The 15,452-nt window shown below is 35.9% G+C and overlaps 1 protein-coding gene across 8 annotated transcripts in view; it reads right to left on the bottom strand.

Moving 5' to 3' along the window:
• USP9X (ubiquitin specific peptidase 9 X-linked) overlaps positions 1-15,452 on the bottom strand; it is a 120,062-nt gene that overhangs the window by 39,285 nt on the left and 65,325 nt on the right. For all 8 annotated transcript variants that reach the window (XM_082378039.1, XM_082378033.1, XM_082378035.1 and 5 more), the window contains 7 exons: positions 13,548-13,643; positions 12,508-12,719; positions 10,328-10,568; positions 9,816-9,965; positions 8,900-9,020; positions 1,387-1,517; positions 909-1,187 (listed from right to left, as the gene is read on the bottom strand). In XM_082378039.1, the coding sequence (XP_082234165.1) occupies positions 909-1,187; positions 1,387-1,517; positions 8,900-9,020; positions 9,816-9,965; positions 10,328-10,568; positions 12,508-12,719; positions 13,548-13,643 (1,230 nt within the window). The remainder of the gene's footprint in view (positions 1-908; positions 1,188-1,386; positions 1,518-8,899; positions 9,021-9,815; positions 9,966-10,327; positions 10,569-12,507; positions 12,720-13,547; positions 13,644-15,452) is intronic.

Below are 15,452 nucleotides of genomic sequence, written 5' to 3'. Positions count from 1 at the left end.
ATACGTGGAATCTAAAAAATAAAACAAACAAATATAACTAAACAGGAACAGAACCACAGATACAGAAAACAAACTAGTGGTTACCAGAGGGGAGAGAGGCAAAATAGGTGAAGGGGATTAAGAGGTACAAACTACTAGGTATAAAAATAAGTGAGCTATAAGGATGTAAGGCGGGGACTTCCCTGGTGGTGCAGTGGTTAAGAATCCGCCTGCCAATGCAGGGGACATGGGTTCGAGTCCTGGTCTGGGAAGATCCCACATGCCGTGGAACAACTAAGCCTGTGCACCACAACTACTAAGCCTGTGCTCTAGAGCCCGTGAGCCACAACTACTGAAGCCCGTGCGCCTAGAGCCCGTGCTCCGCAACAAGAGAAGACACTGCAATGAGAAGCCCGCGCACCGCAACGAAGAGTAGATCCCACTCGTCGCAACTAGAAAAAGCCCGCGCGTAGCAGCAAAGACCCAACGCAGCCAAAAATAAATAAATAAACAAATTAAAAAAAGGATGTAAGGTACAACACAGGGAATATAGCCAATATTTTATAATAACTATATGGAGTATAATCTATAAAAATATCAAATCACTTTGTTGCACACCTGAAACTAATATTGTAAGTCAACTACACATCAAAAAAAAAAAAAAAGTATTAATCAAAAGTCAAACAGGATTTAAGGGAACAGGGAAGAACTGCCCTCTCAGAGTAGAGTCAGTGAAAAGCATTTGTAATTTTAATACAAATATAATTTAATAGAAGGAAACCATTAAAATGAGGAACCACTGGAAAGGAACTGAAAACATTTTGAATCAACTCTGAACTCTATAAGCAACTCTTAAGAGTTTCTAAGAAGTTTAACTTTAAAAGTTGCCATCTATTATTACAAAAATATTTTTAAAAAGTCTGTATTACCGACGCCATGGGATTCACGCCTTCCACACCTGGCTGACAAGCTTCCGCCACAGCTCGAACGTGGCCATAGCCAATGGCAGTTAGCAACAGTTTGGCTATTTTAAGAGCATTGAGGTAGGCACCCCTTCGAGTTTCCATATCTGCATTTGGTAGGAAGTTATTTCTGGTTAGCATACTCAGGACAAGGGGTAGGCCACCACTTTTCAAGAAGTGAAATTGAAAATCAGAGGAATCATCAGCCAGAGGTGCACCAGCAGGCATTAACAAGGCATAGACTACCTGGAAAAAAGTAGAAGAACTGTATTAAAAGGTTTTAAGATAATTTCTTATTTTCCTCATCATCATTAGTTTAAAATTTTCCCATATTTTGAAATTCTTTCAAAAATATTTCATTACAATTTTATCCATGTTCTTCACATTATCATATAAAAGGTCAAATTTCAAGAACATGGAATAAATTCAAAAAGTAAAAACCAACCTCTGTTAGGTATAGCACTTGTGAGGCTGAAGGACCAAAGAAAAGCGAGTCAAGAGATGGACTAAGGCTGCTTTCTCCAAGTTTGGCGTGGTCTAAACAAATAGCTCTTAATTTTTCTATTGTTGTGCTATCTGTAAGAAAAAAAGATACATAGTCTAAAACAAAACATAATTCATGCATTCATAGTATTTTACTTTTGATATTCTGAAGACTACTTTAGTATGGAATAAGAATCAATTCAGCTGAGTTACAGGCTCAAACTTCACAAGACATAACCAGATCTGGATTGGTTTAAAAAAAAAAAAAAAAAAAGTCACAATCAACCAGGGCTCTTTAATCACTCAACCCAAACACGAAGGAAGCAGTCTCCTCCTACTCAGAGACCTCAAATCAACATGTCTTCCTCAGGCACTAGAGACCAAAAAACTGCAACACACTTCAAAAGGAAGTAGTTCTCATTGAAAATTAAAAAAACGGAAATATGACAAGCTCTTCCTTCCAACTTATGTTAGCCTCCACGACACTGTGTATTAACTCAGCAGTCTCCAACCTTCTTGGCACCAGGCACCAGTTTCGTGGTGGTGTGGACAATTTCGTGTGGACAATTTTTCCACAGACCGGGGTGGGGGGGATGGTTTTGGGATGATTCAAGTGCATTATATTTATTGTGCACTTTATTTCTATTATTATTACATTGTAATATATAATGAAATAATTATACAACTCACCATAATGCAGAATCAGCGGGACACTCACTGATAGGGTTTTGATATGAGTCTGCAAGCAATTGATTTATTATGGTCTCTGTGCAGTCAAACCTCTCTGCTAATGATAATCTGTATCTGCAGCCGCTCCCCAGCGCTAGCATCACCGCCTCAGCTCCACCTCAGATCAGGCATTAGATTCTCATAAGGAGCCCTCAACCTAGATCCCTCGCATGCGCAGTTCAAAGTAGGGTTACGAGCTCCTATGAGAATCTAATGCTGCCGCTAATCTGACAGGAGGCGGAGCTCAGGCAGTAATGAGAGTGATGGGGAGCAGCTGTGAATACAGATGAAGCTTCGTTCGCTCACTGGTCCTCACTGGTCCGGCCTGCTGCTCACCCCCTGCTGTGCGGCCAGGTTCCTAACAGGCCACAGACCAGTAGCAGTCGGTGGCTCGGGGGTTGGGGGCCCCTGTACCAACTGGTTTGTTAAAATGAAAGAAGCTTACTGGTATCCTTGGAAACTGAACCTTAAAAAGCAAACATTTAAAAAAAAAAAAAAAAAGGGAACAGTGCCTAATGTGCACATCAAGTAAGAAGATTTTTTTGATAATATTAAAAGATGAGTTTCACTTAAATCACACTAAAAAGATACGGTAAAAAAGAAAGAAACAATCCCATTATTAGCTACCAAACACTCAAATTTACTTCAGAAAGTACTTCAATAATCAAATTATTTCCAAGGTAAATGCCCTATGATTAAAATACCACTCGATAAATAAGATTTTCTTGAAGAATAAAGATAACTGAAAATTACTATAATTTCCTTAGGGTAAGCTAATTTTTACAGGCCTGGAAATATCTTATCAAAAAAACTTCAATTTGTGTTAAAACTGTTGGCTTTCCCTATTCTGAAAGGAGAGTGACATTATAACTAAATGAAATATTCAGTTTTAATAATAAAACATTTGTGAGTATCTTCTCCTGTCATTAAATATTCATCCGCTATATCATTTTATATTAATGATTAAAATGACATGTCCTTTTGCCAGTACACTAGTTTAATCTCTAACACTGGGTATTTAGGTTTTCTCAATTTTTTTTTAAACAATAAAGATCCAAGTTACTCTCTAAAAAGAAACCAATTCATATGCTGTACCTGAAAATACCTTGCTTAGTTTAAAAATATTCTGAGTGAAGGAGGGAGGGCAAAGGGAATAGGAGAAAAGAAACAAGAGCTCTAAGAAAAGGAAGCACTGAATTTTAAGCAAATCATTTAATGTTGTTGGATTATAGTTTATTCATTTGAGGGATCTGAACCCAATGATCACTAGTGGCCATTCTAGCTTTAGCATTCATGAACCTAAATAATCTTAGGTCCCCGATTATGCACATGCTCATTTAACAAAATATGGAAAATAGAGACAACAAATTTAAACTGCCCATAATCCTGGATTTTAGTTTCTTTCTTTCTAGTCTGTTGAAGAGATACCTAATAAGCCTAATCAATTATATGATTATAGCAACATAGTATAAAAAAGTCTAGAAAACGTTGAGCAGTAACACACAGGTTAACAGTACAAACTTTGGAGCCCAACTGCATGCATTATCTTAGAACTGCCTTTAAGCTCCGTGTCTCTGGTCAAAAGGAACAATCTCTCGGTGCCTCAGTTTCCCCATCTTTAAAATAGAAATAAAAATAGTAATTCCCTCCCTAGGAATGTTGTGAGGTTTAAATGAGTTAACAAGTGTGAAGTGCTCATAACAGATTTTGCCATATTTTAAGATATTAGTTAGACCAAACTCCTGGGAAAAAAGGAGGTCTGAAGAGGAAAAGCAACTCATTCTGCTTAGTAAAGCAATATACATTTTAATTTCTCTGTATCAAGCGAGAACCTGTTTTCCTGATGCGTATAAAGGTCACAGGAACTCCTGAGGAGTTTAAATTACAAGAGTTTAAATTACCTACAGAGACTGCTGTAGAAATTCTAAGTTTAACAGCAAATCATAATGGAGGCACTGGACTTTAGGCAAAGATTCAGAATAAACAAAAGTAAAGTCAATGACTAATAAAAAAGCTTCTAATTCCATCTTGTTTTTTTCCTCCTTTTAAAATACATGCATGTGTGCACAAACACTAAATGATTACCCAAATGTTAGAAACAGAATTTATAACTACTTCCTCTTCTTAGAGCTCCTGCTTCCTATCTTAAAGAAGAATGTGTCTGCGCACACGCCCGTGTGTGTAACAACCACAGTGACAAAGAGTAGGTTAACATTTGTTGAATAGTGATTAAATACCCGCCACTAGGCTAGGGGTTTTCCATACATGACCCCATTTAATCCATGCAATTCTATGAAATAGTTATTATTAGCTCAGTTTTACAGATAAGGAAGCTCTGAAGAAAACTCATGTCTAAGGCCGTGGAGTAGCAACTTGAAGAAGCAGGACTTGAACTCAAGTCCATTTGAGTCCAAAGCCTATGATTTGTCTACTGTCATACAATCATTACTGGCATTTTCGAAGCTGGCTATTTCAAATTTAGGTACTATACTTCGATTATATAAAATAAGATAAAAGCACCCTCGTAAGTTTCCTGCTGGAGCTGCTCGGCAAGAGCTCCCTCCCGCCATCTAGTGGCACTATGCTCAAATCACAAGGTCAGGGATTATGAGATGGGTTTTCCTTTTCAAATGTTGAATCTGTGTACATAAAGCAACAACAGCTGTTACTCAGATACTAGTAAGTAAAACAATACAAATTCTAAACTACACAACAGATAAGGATCAAATTAAATTAAATCATTAAGAAAAGCCTTAACAGAGCAAATAAAAACTCAATTAGAAAGAAAAAAAAGAAAAGCCTTATTTAAGAATCTAATTAACATCTGAATCGATTCTGTACCATATGACTCAGAAAGTGAGATCGGATGGGAAAGGTCAGCAGGGTGCCTACTTTAGAAAAAGGAGATAATGTAAACACAACAGTTTTAAAAATTATCTGGGCCAATTATTGAACTGCATTTGTCAGCAATGCATCCATAAACCCCACTAAAATGACAATAAATTAATATAAAATACATAAACTCAGAAGGATAAAGAAGTTAAAAGCTGAAGGAACATTAGAGATGTCAGCAAATTACTGAAGGTGTAGAGGGGATGGAAGATAGCTGGCTTAGCTGAACCCAAGAAGTGCTTCTTGGGGGGGGTAAGAGGAAGAGGGAGAGGGTACCTATAAATCAGCACTCCACCAAGTCCTAGAAAAGTTAAGGATATGAAAACAAAACATAAGTGAGAAGGTACAGATGAATCAAAGACTTAAAAACAGAGTGCCTGAAATCTGCCTAAGAGGCAAATTTCTACTCTACCTCCCTCCCCAATAGACGGATGAAGCTGGGAAGCAGATATCTCACTAATGTAGAGAACAGATACAAATATGGAATGCAAAAGACAAAAGCTGGATTAGTACCAGTATGAACCCATGTTTGTTTTTTGATATAAATGTGTTTACATATATGTGTGTGTGTGTGTTTAAGTGTGTATTACTTCCTAAGTCCAATGAAAATGCCTAGACCACAAGGAACACCCCAGTAGTAATGAGCACAATTTAGCCCTCACATTCTGGTTTCTAAATATCTTCCCTCACTAAAAGGAGAAATGTCTGATTCTAGGGCTGGAATAGAGAAAGTACTAGACGAACTTTAAATATCTTATGCCAGAAAGTAAAAAGTACTCAAAAGATGATGAAGCTATGTTAAAAAAAAGCACTGGGTTCATGTAAAAAAGACAGTTGAGTACACATCCACTGACCATACCTGGGACAACTGAGCATCAAAATAAATAATGACTATAATGGCTATAACCCAATGGATAAAATAAGAATCCATGAGTAAACAGTGATAACATATAATGAATAGGGGAGAAGGCAAAGCTCTACTTTATAGTAGAATGCCAATATCCTTGCTTGTTGGAAATACACAATAAAGTATTTAAGGATGATGGGACATCAGACCAGCAGCAAATTACTCTCAAATGGCTCTTGAAGTCCTTGAATTATACTTCAAACTTTTCTGTAAGGTTGTAAATGTTTCCAAAAAACATTAAAAAAAATTGTTTTAAGTTGTATAGGATTGAATGATCTGATCGAATTCTCTCTTTCCACAAGCTCTGTTATTTTTAGTGCATAACTTTGTAGAACGTTAGGTTTTAGAGGAAAACACATATATTAGAGCAGAAACACTGAAATGTGCTCATGAAAAAATCCTATGGAAAAGGATCACTTGGAGGAAGGTCTTGAAAATTTAACACTAGAATATCTGGGGGCAAAAAGTCAACAAAAGAGCTGGAGAAAGTAAGGATACCACCCAAAGCTGGAATAAAATTAATGAGAGGAGAAAGGAAAGGTAAGAAAATCAGATTTAGTAGATTCAACACCACAGTCAAAGACATTTCAAAGATCCACAAAAAGCAAAACATGGAGAAGTAAATTAGCAAAGAAAGAACAGAAATCTCTCACAAATTAGGAATCTCCAGGCCCACTGAAAACCCATCACAAAGCAGACCTATACCAAGCAAGGCATTTCATCAGGAAAGTTCTAAACTCAATGATAAAACCAAAATTTCCAGAAACAAAGATCAAAAGCAAAGGAGTATCTTGCACTGTTGGTGGGAATGTAAATTGATATAGCCACTATGGAGAGCAGTATGGAGGTTCCTTAAAAAACTAAAAATAGAACTACCATACCATCCAGCAATCCCACTACTGGGCATATACCCTGAGAAAACCATAATTCAAAAAGAGTCATGTACCACAATGTTCATTGCAGCTCTATTTACAATAGCCAGGACATGGAAGTAACCTAAGTGTCCATCGACAGATGAATGGATAAAGATGTGGCACAAATATACAATGGAATCTTACTCAGCCATAAAAAGAAACGAAATTGAGTCATTTGTAGCAAGGTGGATGGATCTAGAGACTGTCATACAGAGTGAAGTCAGTCAGAAAGAGAAAAACAAATACCGTATGCTAACACATATATATAGAATCAAAAAAATGGTTCTGAAGAACCTAGGGGCAGGACAGGAATAAAGACGCAGATGTAGAGAATGGACTTGAGGACACGGGGAGGGGGAAGGGTAAGCTGGGACGAAGTGAGAGAGTAGCATGGACATATATACACTACCAAATGTAAAACAGAGAGCTAGTGGGAAGCAGCCACATAGCACAGGGAGATCAGCTCAGTGCTTTGTGACCACCTAGAGGGGTGGAATAGGGAGGATGGGAGGGAGACGCAAGACGGAGGAGATATGCGGATATACGTATATGTATAGCTGATTCACTTTGTTATAAAGCAGAAACTAACACACCATTGTAAAGCAATTATACTCCAATAAAGATGTTAAAAAAAGAAAAAAGCATATGTAACTATTAAAAAAAAAAAAAAAAAAAAAGCAAAGGAATAGAACTCAGGAGAGCTTTGGTCTTCACACAAGCAACATTACCAGCTAGACAGCTGAGTAAATTTTCAAGCTAGAATTCAATACCCAAACTACTAATCAAATGTGAAGGTTAAGCATTCAGATTAGCAATGTTTCAGAAACAAAAAACAAAACCACCTCCCACGTACCCTTTCTGAAATAAGTGCAGGAGGGTGTGCTTCAGCAAAATGACAGAGCCCCTCAAGAAAGGCTCAAGACATAGGAGCCAGTGAACAGGGATCCACCATAGGAAAGCTGAAGAAAGAAGTCCCCAAATGGTAGCTGTGTAGCGAACAACAACCAGATGAGAGGAGGCAGAAGAAAAGTTCCAGGACAACAGTGGAGCCGACAGATTATATAATACACATAATAATGGAAAATTATTTTAAGAGGTTACTAGAGAATATGTGGAAAGAATTAGTAATAGGTGTATAGAAAATCAAGAAAATAAAAAGGGGAAATTATTAAACCCTGAAAAAAAAAGTTGCCATTAATCCAGCAAACTACTTTTCACACACTCTTGAAAAAACAAATGCTGAATATGAATTTAAGAAAAAACTGGAAGAGGGACTTCCCTGGCAGCCCAGTGGTTAAGACTCCACGCTTCCACTGCAGGGGGCGCGGGTTTGATCCCTGGTCGGGGAACTAAGATCCCACATGCCACATGGTGTGGCAAAAAAAAGAAAAGTAAAAAGAAAAAATTGGAAGAATGTGGAAGTAAGAGTTAAGTTTTCATTTACACAACAGAAAATCAGTAGGCATCTAAAACTGACAAACAGTTTTATTTACAGATAGTATAGACATAGATAAGAATAAGAGCTACCAATTGAAAGTGGTTGTTTCCCGGGAATAAAAAAGGAACAATGCTATAGATGACACATGACCCAAAACCCAGTCCAGGGGCCAGAAAATTTTTTCTGTAAAGGGTCAGATAGTAAATATTTAAGGCTTTGCAGGTGATATGGTCTCTGCCACAACTGCTGCTGCGCTAAGACAAAAGCAGCTAAGACAGCATGTACATGAATGAGCATGGCTTGTACACCAATAAAACTTCGTTTATGGACACCAAAATTTAAATTTCATATAATTTTCATTAAGTGACAAAATATTATTCTTTTGATTTTTTCTTCAGCAATTAGAAAATGTAAAAACCATCCTTAGCTCTTGGGCTGTACCAAAAACAGACAGTGGGTTGGATTTGGCCAGTGAGCTATATAGTTTGCCAACTCCTGTTATTTTCCATCTAGGAAGAGAATTTGCTAACATACCCCTTTACTGTCCAACATGTACTTTATCAACATTATTATCATTTAAAAAGAAATTTCTTACCTGGTGGCATAAGTTTCATAAGTATTCTTGCTCCATCTCTAAGAGGGGGCATATTTAGGCTGCTACCCAAGTCTGCAACTTGCCAAAGGAAAGAGATGTATCTGGGATGCAGTGACATTATCTAGAATACAAAATATTTACCTGTAAATTACACCTCCCCAAAAGAAGAGTCCCCAAATAAATGTGCTGATTAATCTCCACAGTTTTGCTTATGTCATTTCTATCCTGAAATGGTCTGCCTACCCCATCATCTCACTTTTAGAAATCCTTCATAATGTAGACTGGATACATTATCCAAGCCACCTCCAGTACTTTGTGTGTGACAGCTTTTTTACTGTTTTGTTAAACTATTCCTCTTGTACATACAAGTCAGACTCTGTATAAACAAACGGCTGCCATGCCCACTAACAGTTAAATTCCTAATCCAACTGTTGTAGAGAGCCAATCCTTCTGACACTGGAGTGGCTGGTATTATTGTAGCCATTAAAATTTTTGTGGGGAGGTAAGGAAGGAATCACTTTCTTTAGAAACAAGATATGTTACTGACAATCTAAGAAAGACTGCAGATATTTTCCTACAGAAACAGTTCTGAAGAATTCATTTTTGTGGTACAAATACAAAATACAGTGGTTATTTTGCTCAATAAGCTCAACAGTTATAATTAAGTTGTATAATGGGCTAGTTTTATGTAAATATAACAACACTATATCCATACAAAATGTGGTTTTAAATTTCAACCAAGTTACAATCACCTTTCAAAGGGATCCATTCTGAAGTTGATGGTTAAATGTACAGTTATTTGATATTTTGCCTAATGTAATTGTAAGTTCAAGAAAAAAGAACTATTCTGTATACTTTATTCTTAAATAACCTAGCAAAATGCCTTGCATACAATAGCTCAAAACTATCTACTCACCACCCCGGGCAAACAGCTTTCCACTTCTGGATTGGGACCATCACTGTAATGATTACCATGGTTTCCAGGAGATCCAGTTGAGGAATCAGAAGAACTATCAGGGCTTGAAGGCATATTGGAACTTATTTGTGTAAGTTTGGCTGTAATTAGCTGAAAATGATATACTATGTTAGTACCAAAGACAAGGAAAAATACACAAAACAGAAGTTAGTGACATATCAACAAAAAACAAAAAACTACACACTGTATTTTTAGAAATATAATTTATAACTGTTGTCTAACATAACCACTTAAAACAGTTTTGTTTTTAGAAATCTTTTCCTCTACTATATTATAGGTACCATAATGCCTGTCTTATTTAGTGTTACAATTCAAACACCTAATACAGAAAATACAGAGCCTCACACATAACAGATGCTCCATTAACATTTATTGAGTGAAATGCTGACTACAAAAATGAAAGAGTCCCCGGTTTGATTTTCTTGAAAAGTTTGGTAATTATAGATACTTACTGATTTATCCTTTAAGTTTAACTGTCCAATCAACTTTCTATCATCTGCAGGATCTATCAGTTCACCGCCTACAAAGAGCTCAATTTTTGTATGAGCTACATTGGCTTTGATACGATTGAGAATACATCGTCGTACTGAACCGATTGTATCATTTGTATGAGACCATACGTCCAAGTCATCAACCTGTCTGCCCTGGTTTGGAAATCGAACTATAAAAGAAAGGTGTTTACCACGGAAAGCTCTGGGGGAAAAAAAAGGGAAAACATCATCATATTCAGCAGATTTTCAAATCTTCTTGCAAAGAAAATAAAGCTAGCAATTTAAAATTGAATATTTTCTTACTAAACAAGAGAAAGTGAGTTAAAGACACATTATTTTTAGGATCTTGAAAATATCTACTGCTCCTTTTAACTACAAATATTATAAGTAATCTTCAAAACACAACAATCATATTTCACTGTTGTTACTCTTGGACCTATAGTTTACAGGTATCTAGTTACAAGACATTAAAACAGAGACATGAGTAACATTTCATTTATTTTTAATGCTATAAAAGCCCAACTAATATCAAAAGTCATCCCCAAAATGATATTTATGTTGGCATATTATCTTCCTGCAGGTAAGATACAAAAAAATAGAAAACATATTCAAGGAGCAATTTTAATAATTTCATGGTTAAAAAGAGAACTCAAATACTAATGGCTCACATTCTATAAATATCTCTAAATTATACATATTATTTGAGTATACTAAATGGTGAAATCTTAAGAGAAACGTTAATAGACCCGAAGATGAGGGAATTAGGTAACGGAAGTTTTAAGAGGTACAAACTTCCAGTTACAAAATAAATGAGTCATGGGATGACAGGTGGTAACTAATCATGGTGATCATTTTGTAATGGAAAGAAATATTCAGGCACTATGTTGTGTACCAGGAACTAACATAGTGTTGTAGGTCAATTATATTTCAAAATCAAACAAACTCACAGAAAAAGAGATCAGATTTGTGATTACTGGGCTCGGGGGCAGGACAGGGGAGGAAGAATTGGATGAAGGCGGTTAAAAGGTACAAACTTCCAGTTATAAGATAACTGAGTACTAGAGATGTAATGCTCAACGTGATTAATATAATTAACACTGCTCTATGTTATATATGAAAGCTGTTAAGAGAATAAATCCTGAGTTCTTGTCACAAGGGAAGAGTATTTTTTCCTTTTTCTTTCTTTTGTATTTATATGAGATGATGGATGTTCACTAAACTTATTGTGGTAATCATTTCATGATGTACCAAGTCAAATTATTATAAACTTATAAAGGCTGTATGTCAATTATATCTCAATAAAACTGGAAGAAAAAAAAAGAGAGAAATGTTAGTAGACCATTTAAAAATATTTCTTGCTATACTGGCTATCTGTCAAAGCAGCTTTTAAGAGTTCTCTCCAATTACTCTGCAACCAGACTATGCTATTGTTTTTAACAGTGGAAATAAATGGCATCAAAGCACTTCAATGGCAAAATACCCCTGGCAACACTTAATGGGCAACAAAGTCAATGGCAAAACAAACAAACAAACAAACAAACAAAAAAAGACCAACCAGAATAAAAAGAAGAAACTAGAGGGCTTCCCTGGTGGCGCAGTGGTTAAGAATCCGCTTGCCATTGCAGGGAACACGGGTTTGAGCCCTGGTCTGGGAAGATCCCACATGCCACGGAGCAACTAAGCCCGTGCGCCACAACTACTGAGCCTGTGCTCTAGAGCCCGCGTGCCTAGAGCCCGTGCTCCGCAACAAGAGAAGCCACTGCAATGAGAAGCCCACGCACCGCAACGAAGAGCAGCCCCCGCTCGCCGCAACTAGAGAAAACCCACGCACAGCAACGAAGACCCAACGCAGCCAAAAAAAAAAAAAGCCATTAAGTTAAAAAAAAAAAAAGAAGAAACTAGATTTAATTGAGAATGCCCTAAACAAAAACAAGCAAAAAACAGATCCTGAAAACAAAAAAGGTCTACTATTAAAAAAAAAATTCTATAAGATACAAATACTGTTTTTAAGCAAGACACTAACGTTTTCAAAAAATGAAAAATTTCCTTTCTTCCTGTACATCATCACTTCTTAAAATTAAATGGCTAGGAAAATGTCAAATAATTAAGAAGTAGCACTAGTAGATCAGTTATTCACAAACCTTGACATAGGTAGAATTGTTCTTTCCTCATGATAATCACTGTCACATTCATTTATATACTCCCGTAACACAGTTAGTACTCGAACCATTCGAACAGCTTCCTGTCTTGCACAATTAATACTGTCTTTGTCACCATCCAAAACACACAGTGTGTCATAGGAGGCTTTCAAACGATCAAAGCAAGACTGAATGAAGTCTTCATGGATTACCACCTACAAATAATGGGCCAAATAAAGACAGTTCAAGTTTTATATGTATATAAAGTGTTTCATATATATATTAATAAAACATTAATCTAATTAAAGATGGCAACAATTTAAAGGTAGATCTCATTTAACCATGATCCTATTTAACGAGAGAATCTATATTGATAATTGATAATAAAATACGTTTGAGAACAGACTTGTGGCTGCCAAGGGGGAGAGAGGGTGGGGGAGGGATGGATTGGGAGTTTGGGATTAGCACATGCAAACTATTATATACAGAATGGATAAAAAACAAGGTCCTACTGTATAGCACAGGTAACTATATTCAATGTCCTTTGATAAACCATAATGGAAAAGAATATAAACAAAGAATGTATATGTATGTATAACTGAATCACTTAGCTGTGCAGCAGAAATTAACACAACATTGTAAAATCTACTATACATCAATAAAATAGAAACAATAATAATAAACACACACTATGTTTTGTCAAAGGAAGCTAACGTTATTTAAGTTAACAAGTATAAACTAGATACATAAAAAATGAACTTCAGGATTAGGTGTCAGAATGGAAAGAAATTTGGCCGAAATCTCCTACCATAACTATACTCAAAATAATCACTTCAAGATAATTATATCAAGATGAGACTCATTTAGACAGCATTTTGTAGGAGAGAAATGTGGACTAAATATTTTAGGTATGTTTTTATAATACGAATTGAAACAAAAACAATTTCTAGTTAATCTTGAAGTAAAGAAAAAAATTCTTATTAGCAAGAGTTCTTCAATCAGAATTCAAATTTGTGGAAGTTTTAATACATGTCAATCCTCACCTGATTGACCTGTAGCCTTGGACCAAGGTTCGTGTATATCTCTTTAAGGAGATCTATAGCTCTGCTGGCAATATCATCATTACTCTGAATCACCACCTAGGTTCAAAAAGATTCAAGTGTAAATACCTTTCAAGAAATATTTTAGTTGGGCATTTCCATTCAAACCATACCTTCAGTTATTTTTAATACAGCATTCAATAATTTAAAAGGGAATATCGACTTTGATAATCAAGTAAAATTAAAGTGAGAAAACAGACCAAAAATATAACAAATGCAAAACTCAAGTCTTTGAATAAATCAAGTTAAGAAAGAAAGACACATTTTACTAAGAATAAAATATGCTGTCATTAGTATTATTTAACCCTGCAATTCAACACCCTGGTAACCAAGCAGTGAGATATTAAGGAAGGAATTCAAATTAGTTAAAGGAAACAAAGATTATATGAAATACAGCTTACCATAAAAGGTTACCCACCCCTACCCCATTTGTATAGATCTTCATCACTCATCTAATCATATCAGTGGTTTTCAAACTATGTATAGAACTCTAGGAGTGATGACGAGTTTTAGGGATGAACCCTATAATAGGCTTGGGAGGGGGAAGGGAGTGAAGCATAGGGAGACTGAGTCGCAAGAAAAAAATCACGCTTTCCTTTCTCACTTCAACTAGTTGTACATTTTGGAGTATTATCTAAATTTTGACTTTTAAAAAGGGTCTCTGCTGTTTAAAAATCTTGAAAACCACACACCTAAAGTCTGAATAATCAAATACCAAAGTAAACAACTTGGTCTGTCTGCAGAAAAACATTTCAGATCCAGAAAACAATATAAACTGCTGTGAACAGATCAGATTTTTAAAGACAGGAATAATATATTAATACTATATTACAAAAACATGGATGGAACTTGAGGGCATTATGCTAAGTGCTAATAAGTCAGAGAGAGAGAGAGACAAATACTGTGTGATCTCACTTATATGTGGAATCTAAAAAAATAAAAAACACAAACAAAAAATTGAACTCATAGATACAGAGAACAGATTAATGGTTGCCAAATGGTGAACAGGTTCAAAAGGTACAAACTTCCAGTTATAAAATAAATAAGTCCTGGGGATGTAATGCAGAGCACAGTGACTACAGGTAATAATACTGTACTGCATATTTGAAAGAGTGAATGGTAAGAGAGTAAATTTTTTTTTTGGCCGAGCCACACAGCTTTCGGGACCTTAGTTCCCCAACCAGGGATTGAACCTGGGCCACAGCAGTGAAAGCACCGAGTCCTAACCACTGGACCACCAGGGAATTCTCGAGTAAATCTTAAAAGTTCTCATTACAAGAAAAAAAAATGTAACTGTGTAGTGACAGATGTTAACTAGACTTATTGTGATCATTTTGCAGTACGTACACATCAAATCATTATGCTGTATACCTGAAACTAATGTAGTGTTGTATGTCAATTATATCTCAACTAAAAAAAAAAAAAAAAATATATATATATATATATATATATACACACACTATAAAGGTGCAAAGGTGGAAAAATTAGCTTTAAGTAGATAATATTTTACTCAGGTATCTAAAAATATCACAAGTTAAACAGTGCTGATAAAGTATACATTCATAATCCTTTCTAAATAAAGTCTTTTTTTCTGCCCTCTATTTTAGCATTAAATGGATAAGCTAAAATTAATGCTGAAGAAGAAACAGAGGTCTACATTAAACTAAAAAAGGGAAGAAAATAACTTTCATGGAGGGGCATGAAAGATCTGTATGGTTAGTGCATTTACTTCTAAACACATCTGGGACAGACAGATTCTAAGCCAAGACAAAAGGAACATCAGTGGCAGAAGGAGGGGGAGGGGGAGGTGGAGGGAGGGAGAAAAGTAAGATAAAGATGAACTATCAC

Source organism: Balaenoptera borealis (genome assembly GCF_965194805.1).
Source record: "Balaenoptera borealis genome assembly, chromosome: X".
In the NCBI taxonomy this organism is placed as follows: Eukaryota; Metazoa; Chordata; class Mammalia; order Artiodactyla; family Balaenopteridae; genus Balaenoptera; species Balaenoptera borealis.
This window is presented reverse-complemented; position numbering and strand designations above follow the sequence as displayed.